The sequence below is a fragment of the Chrysoperla carnea genome, assembly GCF_905475395.1.
Source record: "Chrysoperla carnea chromosome X unlocalized genomic scaffold, inChrCarn1.1 SUPER_X_unloc_3, whole genome shotgun sequence".
NCBI lineage: Eukaryota > Metazoa > Arthropoda > Insecta > Neuroptera > Chrysopidae > Chrysoperla > Chrysoperla carnea.
Genome location: NW_025408156.1, coordinates 6,076 through 20,828, shown reverse-complemented (window position 1 = coordinate 20,828; position 14,753 = coordinate 6,076). Strand labels below are relative to the sequence as shown.

General features: G+C 31.0%; 1 protein-coding gene across 1 annotated transcript; it reads right to left on the bottom strand.

Moving 5' to 3' along the window:
• Positions 1–977: 977 nt before the first annotated feature.
• Positions 978–14,428, bottom strand: LOC123304194 (probable serine/threonine-protein kinase DDB_G0278845). Its single transcript, XM_044886339.1, has 4 exons — positions 13,972–14,428; positions 13,310–13,554; positions 2,671–3,414; positions 978–1,091 (listed from the first exon to the last, which is right to left on the bottom strand). Exons 1-4 carry the CDS (start codon positions 14,426–14,428, stop codon positions 978–980), a joined length of 1,560 nt encoding a protein of 519 aa, XP_044742274.1.
• Positions 14,429–14,753: the final 325 nt, after the last annotated feature.

The window sequence follows — 14,753 nt, the reverse complement described above, 5'->3', positions numbered from 1 at the left end:
CGTATATGGCGGTGTCGTCCGCATATACGGCCAGGTTTGTTTTGGCGAATTTGGGCATGTCGTTTATGTAGATATTGAAGATGATTGGTCCCAAAACTGATCCCTGTGGGACTCCTGCCCTTATTTCCCTTACAGTTGATTTTTTGGTTTTTATTTTCAGCCGAAAGTTTCGATTTTGGAGATAGCAGGCCATCAGCCTGCTGAGTTGGGTTGGAATACCAGTTTTGTAGATTTTGTGAATAGCCCCTTCTATCCAGACCGTGTCGAATGCTTTTTCGACATCCAGGAGGACCATGGAAGTGACGTTTCCTTTGTTGAAGTTTTTAGTTATTGAATCCGCGATTCTTGCCACTTGCATGGTGGTTCCGTGACCCTCCCGGAAGCCGAATTGCTCGTCGATTAGTATTTTTTTTTGTGTAATGACTTTGTTCAGTCTAGATAGAATGAGCTTTTCGACCACTTTAGATAGCGAGCTCAGCAGACTAATTGGCCTGTAGCTTGCTGGGTCTGTTGGGTTTTTGTTGGGCTTCAGTATTGGGACCACCAACGCTGTTTTCCAGGCCTCGGGATAGTACCCCAATGCAAACATTGCGTTAACAATGTATGTAAGTTGCACTAACGCTTTTGTTGAGAGGTTTTTGACGTCTTTGTTTTGTATATTGTCTTGTCCGGGGGCTTTGTTGTTAGGTAATTTTCTGATTGTTTGTTTTATTTCCTGTGGCGACGTCAGTTTGATTCGTTTCTTTGGGCGATCGTTTTTGTTTTGTAGTTCTATTACGGACTGACGGACTGTGTTGTCAAGGGGTGATATGTTGTTGTTTTGTTGTACGGCTTCAATTGAGTCAGCAATGAGATCCGCCTTTTGTTTGTCGCTCATGTAGTTAGTGTTGTCTTTTATCAATGTGGGAATATTTTCCTTTTTGTGCCTAAATGATTTCGTTATTCTCCACAATGATTTGTCCCCTGGCTTGAGGGATTTAAGGGTGTCTTCCCATTGCTGATTCAACTGTTGCCTTATTTTTTGTCTTATCACCTTGTTTAGTTTGTTGATGTCGGGTTTGATTGTTTGTATTACTCGTCTGTGGTTCAGTCTACGTAGAGCGTTACGCGCTTTGATAAGGTTTATAATTTCTTGACTAAGGTCAAGTTTAGAAAAATTTATTTTAATTTGCTTTGTGTGTTTGTTTTTGGTGTTTATTATTGCACTTGTTAATTCGGCTAGCGCCATGTCAACATCACTGTTTGTTTTTATTTTTTTATTTATGTTTATGTTATTATTTAGTGTTTTTCTAAACTTGACCCAGTCAGTTGTTTTATATGATGTACACTTTGTTGTTGTGTTGTCTGTGTGTTGATCGTTTAATGTAAACATGATTGGGTTATGGTCTGATGTCAGTTCTGTGTGTGTTGTGAGTTTAGTTATTTTGTTTACGTTTTTGTTTATGACGATGTCAATGTACGTTGGTGTTGCGTTGTTGTGTGGGAAGTGTGTAGGCTCTTCTGTGTGTAGTACGATCATGTTTTTGTCTGTTATGTGTTTGTATAAAGTACGTCCGTTTGTGTTTGTTATGTGGTTTTTCCAGGTGTGATGTCGAGCGTTCAAGTCTCCTATTATCAATGTTTTTGTTCCTATGTCGGTCAGTGTCTTTAGGTCAAGGTCCGTGAATATGTTGCGTGGGTTGTTGTACGCTGCAACAATAAAAATGTTATTAATTAGCTTGATGGCAAGATGTTCAATAGATGTTCTATTTTGAACGTCAACTGTTATGTACGGGATGTTGTTTTTTATTAGAATAGCCACACCACCTCCGTGTGCAGTGCGATCCCTTCTCAAAATGTTAAAATTTTTTATTTTTATTTTTATGTCCGGTGTCAGTTTTGTCTCGTTTATTGTCATTATATGTATATTGTGTTTTTCAACGTAATGTCTAAGTTCTTGGACGTTATGCCTTAGACCGCACGCATTCCATGATCCAATGTTTATGGGCATTGGGCAAACTTGGCACGGAGAAAATTATTGAATGTTATGAACTTTTCCAGTTCGCTTTTGCAGTTTCTTAGGGCTGAGTTTAGTTGCCTTACGAGTTCCAGCATTTGATCGATGTTTATCAAGTTATTGAGGTTTTGTATTTCCGCTGTTAATTCATTTAGGTTGCCCATAGGGTTTTGTAAGTTTTGACGCGGTTGTTGTGGTTGAATGTTTTGTTGTACCGGTGGAGTTTGTGCCGGTTGTGTTGGTTGGAGGTGTATGTTTCTGTTCCAGGGATTTGTTGTTGGGGGAGGAGCTGGGACGTATTTTACTTTTTTCAATTCCAGTTTTTTTATGTATACTGGGCATTCTTTGTGGAATGCTAGGTGTTTACCCTGGCAGTTAACACATTTGATGTTTTTGGCGGTTGTCGGGTCCTCTTTGCGCACTTTGTCGCATTCTCTGGTCCAATGTCCTTCTGCGCATTTGAGGCAGTGTGGAGCCGCGCGGCAGTGGGTAGTACTATGGCCCCAGGACTGGCACCGCCTACATTGGATGATTTCGGGCGTGTTGTGCCGCATTTCCCAGGATATTTTTGTCCTGTTCACGTATTGTATGTTTTTGTTGAGATATTTAAGGTTTATTGTGCTATCACAGATTACCAGAAAGAGTCCTTTTTTGGTGTTTTTCAGTTTGAATACCTTTTCGACGTTTAATTTATATTTTTCTTCTAGATCTTCGATGATTTCTTCGGTGTCAGTGCTGTTGTCTAGCCCTCTTAAGATAAAGGCGTGTTTTCTGTCCGCTTTTGGGGTGTATGTGTGGTATTCCACTTTGCCTTCATTTAGAATTTCTTTGTACTTTTTGTATTCTTCATGATCATAAATGTACAAGTTTGTGTTGTTTGCGGTGTATTTGATGTGGAATCCTTTGTTTATTTCGTTTTCGAGTGATTTTACATATGTTTTGTGGTCGGTAGTTTTGGCGTGTATAACAAGTGGTGGTGGCTTTTTTGGTTTGTTTTGACCCAGTTCAATTGAGTCATTGTCGTCGTCTTCTTCATTTTCATCGTTTTCTAAAGGCGCAAATCGGTTTTTTAGCGGTATTGTTGGGGGTTTTGGTGTGGGCTTGCCGGTTCCCCTTGAGGTCGATGGCTTGACGAACATTGAGCTTAAATCCATATTTTTGGTTGTGTTGTCATCAACGATCATTTCGGTTGTCGTTGTTGTATTATTGTTTTCAACATTCACTTGATTTAGTTTAATGTTTACTGTACCTTTATTATTTGTGTCTTTTTCACTGTCGTTAATTTTCGTTTCACACTTTTTTGCGTTCAGTTCACTATTTGTTGTGTCTTTTTCACTATTTAATATGTTCACTTCACTATTTTTTGTGTCCGTTTCACTGTTTAATGTGTCTTTTCCCACTATATTTTCTACATTTTCCTGATTTATTTCACTGGCATCTTGTATATTGAGTACAAGCACTTTATTTTTTGTTTTGGATGGGCTTTGCCCATCATTATTGAGGCGTTTTAAGCCACGAGGCTTAGGCTTCATGCACTGACTTGATATTGTTTTTTTGTTTGTTAAAAATTTGCATATAACAAAAAAATAAAATTGTGTTATGTAAGTCTGTAATTAAGTTGTAGTCACAACGATGTGTTCACTACAGCTGTTGTACAGAGAATGGGACGAGAACCGGTGTTTTCAACGTGGTATGGCTGTTGCCAGTAATAAATGAAAATTTTTACAAATATATATTTTTCATAAATATCATTAATATTAAAGTATATTATTAAAATTTTCAATGAAGTAATCAATTTAAATATATACTTATTTATTATACCATATATTTTAAATAAAAATGCAACCGCACACAGTATTCTCAAGTGGCCACCCATCCGTGGTACTGACTGTGGCAAATGTTTCTTAACTATTATTTTATAAAATATTTATACAAAAAATAATTTACTCTTATCAAATATTAATTTGTGGCCTGTATTAAGGCCTATGTTATTTTCATTTTTTAGCAAAAATAATGAAATATTTCAATATATTATTAAAGTAACAGATCATTTCTTTTTTGGTGCTGCTTTTTTAATTTTTGTAGGAGATGATTTGGCAACAGAAGCTTTCTTAGCTTTTGGTGCTTTCGGTTTACGAGCAGGGCTACTTTTGGCAGCGGATTTTGTACTTTTTGCTGGTTTTGCTTTAACTGGTGCTTTTTTTGATGCCGCTGATGATTTTGCAGTAACTTTTTTAGCAGCAGTTGATGATGATGGAGTCGCTTTTTTTGCTTTAGGCTTTTTGGCTGCCAATGATGTAGTTGTGGCTTTCTTTTCTTTTGGTGCCCGTTTACTTTTAGCACTCTTTGCTGAACCTTTTGCTCCACTTTCTTTTTTGGATACTTTTGATTTAGCTGAAGAATTAGATGAAGCGGAAGCAGCCAATTTGAATGAACCAGATGCACCTTTACCTTTAGTTTGTACCAAGGCTCCCTCAGTTACAGCAGCTTTTAAATATTTTTTAATAAATGGTGAAATTTTATCAGAATCCACTTTATAATTTGCAGCTAAATATTTTTTAATTGCTTGTAATGATGAACCACCACGTTCTTTTAAATTTTTAATTGCGTTAACAACCATTTCTGATGTACGTGGATGTGTTGGTTTTGAATGTTGTTTTGTACGTTTAGCACCAGAAGCTGTTGCTTTTTTTGTTGGTGTTGTAGAAGCAGCAGTAACCGCAGTTGCTGCAACAGCTGTAGAATTTTCTTCGGCCATATTTTTTTACTTTATAAAAATAATGTATTTATTATAAATATTTAAATGATAAAATATAATAATTCTATCAAATAAAAAATAAAGGTTTTCAATTATATCATTATTCACAATAATATAAGTCCCTATGTAAGTCAAAGTACCATGTAGAAAACACATAAAAATTAAATAGTATTTCTAATTTACTGTCGTAGTAAACATGATTTATTTTTTAAATTTCTATAATATATAAAATAATAAATTATAAATTTAATAATAATATTTATTTTATAAATTAAAATATATTTAATTTTTTTATTAACAATTATTAATAAACATAGTTTAATATTAATTATTTCAATCATACAAAACAATAATATTTTTAAGGTAAACTTAAAAAGTATATATTTTTATTTTTTATTTAATATCGATTTATTATAAATTATTAGTATATAAATAATTAAAAAATTTAATATATAAATATATATATTATAGTATAAGATTTCATTTTTAGAAAAACTTTTTTTGTCAATAATGAAAACGTATTATTATGAAATGTGTTAATCGAACATTGACAAAATATATTTCATTAGAAAATACTTTTATTTATGCATTAATATCAATAATTAACTATTAAATTAATTTTTTCATAATTATATAAAGAAATTTTATACTGATATAAGTATTTATATATTATAATATTTATTTTAAATATAAAAAAATTTATGACAAAATATATTATTAGAGTATTTGTTGAGATTAATATAAGATTATTTTAAATAAGAATTAATTTATATAATTATTAAAATATTATTAATTTTATGTTATGTAATTTTAATAAAAATAAATAATAATAATAATAAATATACAAATTTTTTAACAATTTAAATTTTATATGATCTAAATAATTTTGTTAAGTACGATATGAGAAATCATTGTAAGCTTCGTTAAGAAACTTTGTAATATAAAATAATAATAATAATATTAAATATATAAATAAATAAAATAAATTTGATATATATTTTTAGTTCATTCTGTGTATAAATCAAAGGATACCGAATAATTGGTAACGGATGCGATATATTATAGTATCGAGTATTAAAACATCATATATAAATTTATCTTGTTATTCAAATTTTTTGTTACTTAACTTATGTATTTAGAAAATTTATAATATTATTTATATAATTGACATAAAATCTTATAAATTGAAATTTTATTAATATGTATCAAAAGAAGAGAGTAACGTATTGATATAATATCAAAGGATACTGATTATTTAAATAACGAATACGTCATATATTGTTTGTGTAACGAAGTTCACTTGGCCATCTAGTTTAAAATAACATTTTCAATAGAAAGTTTATATGCTTTTTTTTTTTTTTTTTTTTAATTATTAAAAAAATAAATTGAAATTTAATTCAATCAAATTTTATAATAATTTTAAAAAAATTTTTCCTTTTAAAAAATATTTTGTGATGTTGTGATAATATGTATTAATACAAGTGCATCCTGATACTTTTATCTCTAGTAAAGGTATGAGTATCATGAACAGTTTTGTTATCTAATGATATTATTTTGATAATATTTTGTGTATATTCTTATAATATTTTGTCTAAATATCATCATAATACAATATTATTTTGATAATATTTTATGAATATTCTTATAATATGTTACCTAAATGTCATCATAATATGATGAATTATTTCCATAATAACATATAAAAAAAAAAAAAAAAAAAAAGAATCATTAATTTATAATTATTTAAATTGATTCTTTAAAAAAATATTATAATATATTATTTATAAAAATAATTTTTACTCTTATTTTAAATAAATTTGTGGCCTTTTATTAAAAGGCCTATGATCGATGTATTATTATTATAAAAATTAATGCAATGTTTTTAATTTATGCTTTCTTTTCAGTTTTCTTTGGTAATAACACTGCTTGAATGTTTGGTAATACACCACCTTGAGCAATTGTTACACCAGATAATAATTTATTTAATTCTTCATCATTACGAATTGCCAATTGTAAATGACGTGGAATGATACGTGTTTTTTTGTTATCACGGGCAGCATTACCAGCTAACTCGAGAACTTCTGCAACCAAATATTCCATAACAGCAGCCAAATATACTGTGGCACCAGCACCTACTCGTTCAGCATAATTTCCTTTTCGTAATAATCTGTGAATTCTTCCAACAGGAAATTGTAATCCTGCTCGGCTTGATCTTGACTTTGCCTTTCCCTTTACTTTACCACCTTTACCTCGTCCAGACATAGCGAATAAATTTATTTAATTAATATTTTTTTTTGTAAATATAATCACACAGATGTGTACGTTACGGGGATTGTAACATAAATGTTTAAAATGTTATTTGGGTATTTTAATTTATAATATTTATAAAATATAAAACTTTAAAAATAAACCAATCACCTTATAGTATTATTTTTAGCCAATCAGAGAGTAGTATTCATTTTTATTGTTATATCCATCTTCGCGTATATAATACGCTAGTTGTATACACGACACGCTCATACATATACTGACTGGTGTTCTGTAACTATCTGTGTATATTAATTGTTTGTAACAATGCCACCAAAAACAAGTGGAAAAGCAGCAAAAAAAGCTGGCAAAGCTCAAAAAAATATATCAAAGAGTGATAAGAAAAAGAAGAGGAAGCGCAAGGAATCATATGCAATTTACATTTACAAAGTATTAAAACAAGTGCATCCTGATACTGGTATCTCTAGTAAAGCTATGAGTATCATGAACAGTTTTGTTAATGATATTTTTGAACGTATTGCTGCTGAAGCATCACGTTTAGCACATTATAATAAACGTTCAACAATCACAAGTCGGGAAATTCAAACCGCAGTTCGATTATTATTACCTGGTGAATTGGCAAAGCACGCTGTTAGTGAAGGTACTAAAGCTGTTACAAAATATACAAGTTCAAAATAAATAAATCGAAAATATTATTTAATTGATAACATAAAAATACATCAACATATAAAAACGGCTCTCTTTTTAAGAGAGCCATCAAATTTTTTAAATAAGAGTAAATTATTTTTATATATACAAAAAAATAAAATAAACAATTATTAATATCATATTTAATATAAAATTTTATATATTAATAGCTTGAATATATCTATTATTAGTATATCAATATTATTAATTTTAAATATAATAAAGGATATCGCGGAATATATATCGTAAATCAGTGTAATGCAAATGCATTACATTACCTTTATTATTTTCATTTTACATTTACTACTTGTTTATGTACGCTTATAATTATTAGAAAAATATTTTTAATAATTTTAAAAAATAAATGAAATAATAAAAATTTAATAATAAATTATTTATTGAAAGTATAAAAAATGGTATAGCAAAATCTTTATTTTCTTTGATTAAGGCGAAATGTTTTATTAGTTATAAATTCGATAATCTCCTATCGATACTTGTTACTCTTAACTTGTATATATAAAAAATATAATAGTATATTAATTTATAATAAAATTTTTTCAAAAATTCAATAAGTTATTGTAAAATAAAATAGATAATATACAAATTATAATTTATTATTGCAGATATATTACAATAAAAAAAAAAAAAAAAAAAAAAATATTTGGTAATGTATGTTATAAACAAAATAATTTGTTGTAAACAAATTATATAATATGTTATATTTATTAACAAATTTATTTACTCTTATATAAATAAAATTAGTGGCTTCCCAAAAAGGAAAGCCTGTTTAAATTTATCGGATGTATTAAATATTCTTTAATAAATTTACTAAATATTTTAAGTAAATTATTATATTTTCTTAACCTCCAAAACCATACAAAGTACGACCTTGTCGTTTTAATGCATATACAACATCCATAGCTGTAACTGTTTTACGTTTTGCGTGTTCAGTATATGTAACAGCATCCCGAATAACATTTTCAAGGAATACTTTAAGTACACCACGTGTTTCTTCATAAATTAAACCAGAGATACGTTTTACTCCACCTCGTCGTGCTAAACGACGAATTGCAGGTTTTGTAATACCTTGGATATTATCACGCAAAACTTTTCTATGACGTTTTGCACCCCCTTTTCCAAGACCCTTTCCACCTTTTCCTCTGCCAGTCATTTTAATAAAAAATTATTTACAATATTTTAACGAACGGATAACACGTGTGTTAACCTCACAAGTATTGTAATGTATGTGAGCGCCGGTACAATTGTGCCTTTTTATATAAAGCATTAAAGATTTTTTAAGCCACGCCTATACAATTTGATTAGTCCATACTCTGATAGCTATCCAATAGGATATGACAACAAAAATTTTGAAATTTCATATAAATATAAATACAACACATTTATTTCGCATTTAAACATTTGACTTTGTAGTATCAAATTGTCGAATATAATTTTTAAAATTGTGTGTTTTTTTGTAAAAACATTATTATTTGAAAATGGCTAGAACCAAGCAAACTGCACGTAAATCAACTGGTGGTAAAGCACCAAGAAAACAATTAGCAACGAAAGCTGCACGTAAAAGTGCACCAGCAACTGGTGGAGTAAAAAAACCACACAGATATCGTCCTGGTACAGTAGCTTTACGAGAAATTCGTCGTTATCAAAAAAGTACTGAATTGTTAATTCGTAAATTACCATTCCAACGTTTAGTACGTGAAATTGCACAAGATTTTAAAACCGATTTACGTTTTCAAAGTTCAGCTGTTATGGCATTACAAGAAGCTAGTGAAGCCTATTTAGTAGGTTTATTTGAAGATACCAATTTATGCGCAATTCATGCAAAGCGTGTTACAATTATGCCTAAGGATATACAATTGGCAAGACGTATTCGTGGAGAACGTGCATAAGCGTTTTAAATGACAATTTAAAAAAAAAAAAACAAATAAGAAATATTTTCGGTCCTATATATAGGACCAACATATATTATTAAATAAGAGTATATTATTTTTATTAAAAAATATATATATATATATATATATAAATTATTGAAATAAAATTAAACATTATTAAAATTTTGTTATAATTATAAGCGATTGCTATTTCTAAAAATAAATAAATTTCATAAAATTTATATTATTTTATATTCATTTGAAATATTAAAAAAACTTCTCGCTTTAAAGTAACCATGATATGAGTTATAAATGCAATAAAATTTTATACAAAAAATAATATTTATTTGTTGACGAATAATATAAAAGGTTTACATTTCTAAATAACATATATTTATATATGGTGTGTAAAAAAAAAGAAAAGAAGAAAAATAATTTATATTTTTAATATAAAAAGGCAACCGCACACAGTGTTCCCAAGCGGTCACCCATCCAAGTACTGACTGTGCCCAATGTTGCTTAACTTCGGTGATCGGACGAGAACCATTTTTTTAACATTAACATTTAATAAAATCTTTATTAATTCAAAAATATATACATATAATTTACAATGCAAGTAAATATTTCAAAATATTCATATATAATGTATGGAGGTTATTAGCTTGGTTAAGCTTTCATCCTCTAATTTGCTATTTTTATTACAAGGTAATTTTAGAAAATTAATGTTGCAAGAGATAATGTCTATTACAAGTGAGATTTTTGGTTTTGTGTTTTGATTTTGATTCAGGATACAGGAAAAGGAGAGGAAAAACCTGTTTATCATTTTGGGGATGTGGTATTAGGATTTTTGATAGGTGGTTTTGGTAATTTTTATTTGCATTTTGTTTTTATTATTTATACATGTGTGTTTTTAATTTTGTGATTTTAGATGGTTAAGTGAGATTGACGCACTTGTTTGATAGGTGTCTTGTTAGTTTGCTATTTTCTATACTGTAAGTGTAGAACTTATGTTTTAGTTGTTCAAAGTATTCTTCGATAGTTGGAATTTCAGTAAGGTAGTGTAACATGTTTATTGGGGTGTATCTGTCTGTGTTTAAAATTAGTCTTAAGCATCTGTTTTGAAGTCTTTGTATTTTGTTTTTAGTCGTAGACGAAGCATCATAACTCCACACTGGGGAGGCGTAGCTGATTATTGGCCGAATGATTGTCGTGTATAACAGTTTTTTATTTTGTCTGGACATAGGACTATTTTTGTTTAAAAGTGGATAGAGGGTTCGGATGGAGTTGTTGACTTTGTCAGAAATGTTTTTTATGTGACTTTTGAAGTAAAGTTTTTTATCGAAAATGACTCCTAAGTACTTTACTTCATTTTTTATTGTTATTTTTGTTTTGTTGATTGAAATTGGAGTAGTGACCCTGGTGTCATTAAATTTCCTTGCAAATATGATGTGTTCGGTTTTATCATTATTCAATTTGATCTTCCATTTCTGAGCAAAGTCAAGTATTAGGTTTAGATGGATTTGGGTTTGGGATGTGGCCACCTGCGCGTTAAATGAGTGCGTGAATATTGCTGTATCATCTGCGTAGATGGCCAGTTGGGTTTTGGGGAATTTTGGGATATCATTAATGTAGTAATTAAAGATGACAGGTCCGAGTACACTCCCTTGCGGTACTCCTGCTCTGGAGAATTTAATGTCTGATACAGTGTTGTTGATTTTGACTACAAATTTCCTGTTATGTAAGTAGTTTTTGATTAATAGTATTAGGTATGCAGGAAATTTGTAGTTGATTAATTTATATATAACTCCGTCCTGCCAGACGGTGTCGAATGCCTTCTCAATGTCTAGTAAACATACTGACGTAACTTTGTGTTTTTTGAATTGTTCTTTTATCGAAAAGGCAATCCTAGCCGTCTGCATGGCGGTGCTGTGTCCAGGTCTGAATCCGAACTGTTCATCTATAATTACCGCATTTTTTGATTCAAAGGATTTTATTCTGGCAAGGATTATCCTTTCCGTCAGCTTTGACAGTGTACTAAGGAGGCTTATTGGTCTGTAGTTGCTGGGGTTAGTATGGTCCTTCTTGGGTTTGTGTATGGGGATTACTGTCGCTATTTTCCACTGATCTGGGTAGTAACCTGTGATCAATATGGCGTTTATTATGTGCATTAATTGTACAATTGTTTTGTTTGTTAAATTTTTTATTTGTTTGTAGTCTATGTCATCAGGTCCTGGGGATTTGTTGTTGGGTAAGGTTTTAATTATGGATCTTATTTCTTTGGGAGTGGTGTGGATTTTGAATTTTGCTCTGGGGTTTAGTGTTTTTTGATCATGATTGAATGATTTTAGGGTGTGGTCTACTTCTTCTTGAATGGGGGATTGGAGAGGATTTGACTGGATTGATTCAAGGGTATTTCCAATTAGGTCAGCTTTGTCTTTGTCCGTGTAGTACGTGTCGTTGTTGTAAGTTAGTGAAGGTATTGGTTTTTTTGATTTTCTAAGTATTTTTGTCATTTGCCATAGTGAGTTATCTTTTGGTGTTATTTCCAGGAGCTTTTTTTGCCATTTTGTGTTGAGTAATTTATGAATTTCGTTTTTTATTGTTCGGTTAAGTTTGTTAATTTCATTTTTTAGTCCTGGGTTTCTGGTTTTTTGTTGCTGTTTTCTAAGTGAGTTACGGTCTTTGATCAGATTTTTAATTTCGTCGTTTAGGTCGTTTTTGTAGGGGTTTACAATTAGTCTTTGTGTGTTGTCTTTCTTGGTCTGTTTAAGTGCGTCCGTTAGTTTTTTAATTTCGTCGTCTATTTTGTCAGGGGAGTCAATGTTTTTGTTTATTGTGATTTTTTTGTCGAGTTCCTTTTTATATTTTACCCAGTCAGTGGATTTGTAAGATGTTATGATATGTTTTGTCTTTTGTTTGTATGTTCCGTAGATTTCAAATAGAATTGGGTTATGATCTGAGTTTAAAGCGGGTGTAGAAATTGGTTCAGATATGTTTGTAAGGTTTTTGTTGAGTAAAAGGTCTATGTAGGTTGGAGTGGAATTGTTTGTGGGGTAGTGGGTGGGTTCTTTGGTGTGCAGGATTATGATGTTGTTGTTTTTTGTGTATTCATGTAGAGTAAGTCCGTTGGCATTGTTAATGTGGTTTTTCCAGGACACATGTCTGGCATTGAGGTCTCCTGTTATTAGTATCTTGTCTCCGACAGACGTGAGGATGTCTAGGTCTTGGGTGGTGAACTTGTTTTTTGGGCTGTTATACACAGCAATAATGTTAAGTTTGTTTTCCAGTTTTAATCCTACTGCTTCTATTGTTAGTGAGCTTGATAGATTAGTTTTTTTGTATGGTATTGTGTTTTTGATAATAATAGCTACTCCCCCTCCATGCGTTGCGCGATCGTTTCGTATTATTGAGTAATTTTTAATTTTTGGTGTGTCTTTGTGAGTAAGTTTCGTCTCTGTTATTATTGCTATGTCTATGTTTTCGTCTACTATAAAGGCTCTAAGTTCTGTCATTTTTGGCCTTAGGCCGTTGGCGTTCCAGGTCATGCATTTAGTTGCCATTTTATTTGAAGTTGTTTTGGCAAAAATCAAAGAATACTTTGAATTTTTGTAGTTCGTTTGTACAAGTTTTGAGCAGTGCATTGAGTTGATGCACTGCGTTTAACATTTTATTTAAATCAATATATGTGCCTAATTCGTCAAACTCACTTACCAGATTGTTGAATGGCGTGTTGTTTGTCGTTGCTTGTTGTTGTTGTGTGGGGGGTGAGGGGTTTTGATTAGTTGTTGAGGGTTTACCATTGTTCCATGGATTAATTGATGGCATCGGGGCTGAGATGTATCTTGCAGTTTTTGCCGGTCCTCTTGAGGATGTGGCTAGATTGGCCTGACGTTTTTGCATTTGTTCTATTTTTTTTATGTATTCCGGACATTTGGTGGAATTGGCCGGATGATTACCTTTGCAGTTGACACATTTTAGTTTTGTTAGATTTTCTTCAAGCCTAATTGGGAATTTTTGGCACTCTCGGGTCCAATGCGCTTCCGCGCACTTGAGGCATGCGGGGGGGGCCTTGCAGTTGGTTGTGGCGTGCCCCCATTGCTGGCACCGATGACATTGTATTATTTGTTTTGTGTTGTAATGTTTGGTCCAATCAATTCTAGTGTGGTACACATACTTGATATTTGCTTCCAAGTATTTAAGTGTAATGGAGTTGTCCGTGATGACTAGGAATAGTGGACGCCTCGTGTTTTTCATTTTGTATACGTTTATAATATTTATTTTATATTTTTCTTCTATGTCTATTTTTATGTCCATTGTTTCTGTATTCGAAGGGAGTCCGCCAAGTACAAAAGCATGATGCTTTTCGTCCTTACTCGTGTAAGTATGGTATGCTATTTTTCCTTCTTCTTTTGCTAAATCGAGAAGGTAGTGTTCGTATTCATTTCGGTCGTGAATGAATAGATTTGTATTTTGTTTATTATATTTAATGTGAAAGCCATTTTTTACAGTTGTTTTAATGGTTTCAGTGAACCTTTTATGATCTGTGACTGTTTGATGAAAGACGATAGGTGGTGGCGATTTTAATTTTTTATTATTTTGATTTGGTGTTTGTTCATTTGTTTCTTCGTTCTGATTGTCACCCGTTTCCTCATTTTCATTTGGATTCGATTCATTTGAAGGTGTTTGTATTGGTTGTATTGGTGAAAAACGATTATTTGTGGGTATATTGTAGACTGTACTTCCTTGAAAGCAACTGAACAGACCAGTTAATTTTGATTGTTGAGTTTCAATTTCCATTTCTTGGCTTTTATTTGTATCGTTATTTGGCATATTTTTTGTTATTGTTAGAAATGATGAGACATCAGTCTCATCATTTCCAAATTTTATTTTTTTTACTGCACGATTTTGTTGTATTTTTTGTGTCACTTCTGTTAATTTTTTGTTTAGTATTTTTAAATTATGGTTACGCTTGTGCGGTCGAATTTTAATTATTTTAAAATTATTATATTGTTCTATGTGTTTGATCAATTGTTTTTTGTTTTAACACTAAAATATTCACTGTGTTTATGTGATGCACTCGTATATTTAAAAATAGTTGTGTGGTATACACTAACATTTACCATGCGTTAGCATGTTGAACACACACACACACACT

What these genes read in the sequence shown, in the direction of transcription:
- LOC123304194 (XM_044886339.1), bottom strand. Translation starts at nt 14,428, where the DNA reads ATGCCAAATAACGATACAAATAAAAGCCAAGAAATGGAAATTGAAACT. An exon ending in AGCATACCATACTTACACGA is followed by an intron (nt 13,555 to 13,971) that starts GTAAGGACGAAA and finishes TCAACTGCAAAG; the next exon opens with GTAATCATCCGGCCAATTCC. An exon ending in ACACGCCATTCAACAATCTG is followed by an intron (nt 3,415 to 13,309) that starts GTAAGTGAGTTT and finishes GAAATAAATCAG; the next exon opens with GAAAATGTAGAAAATATAGT.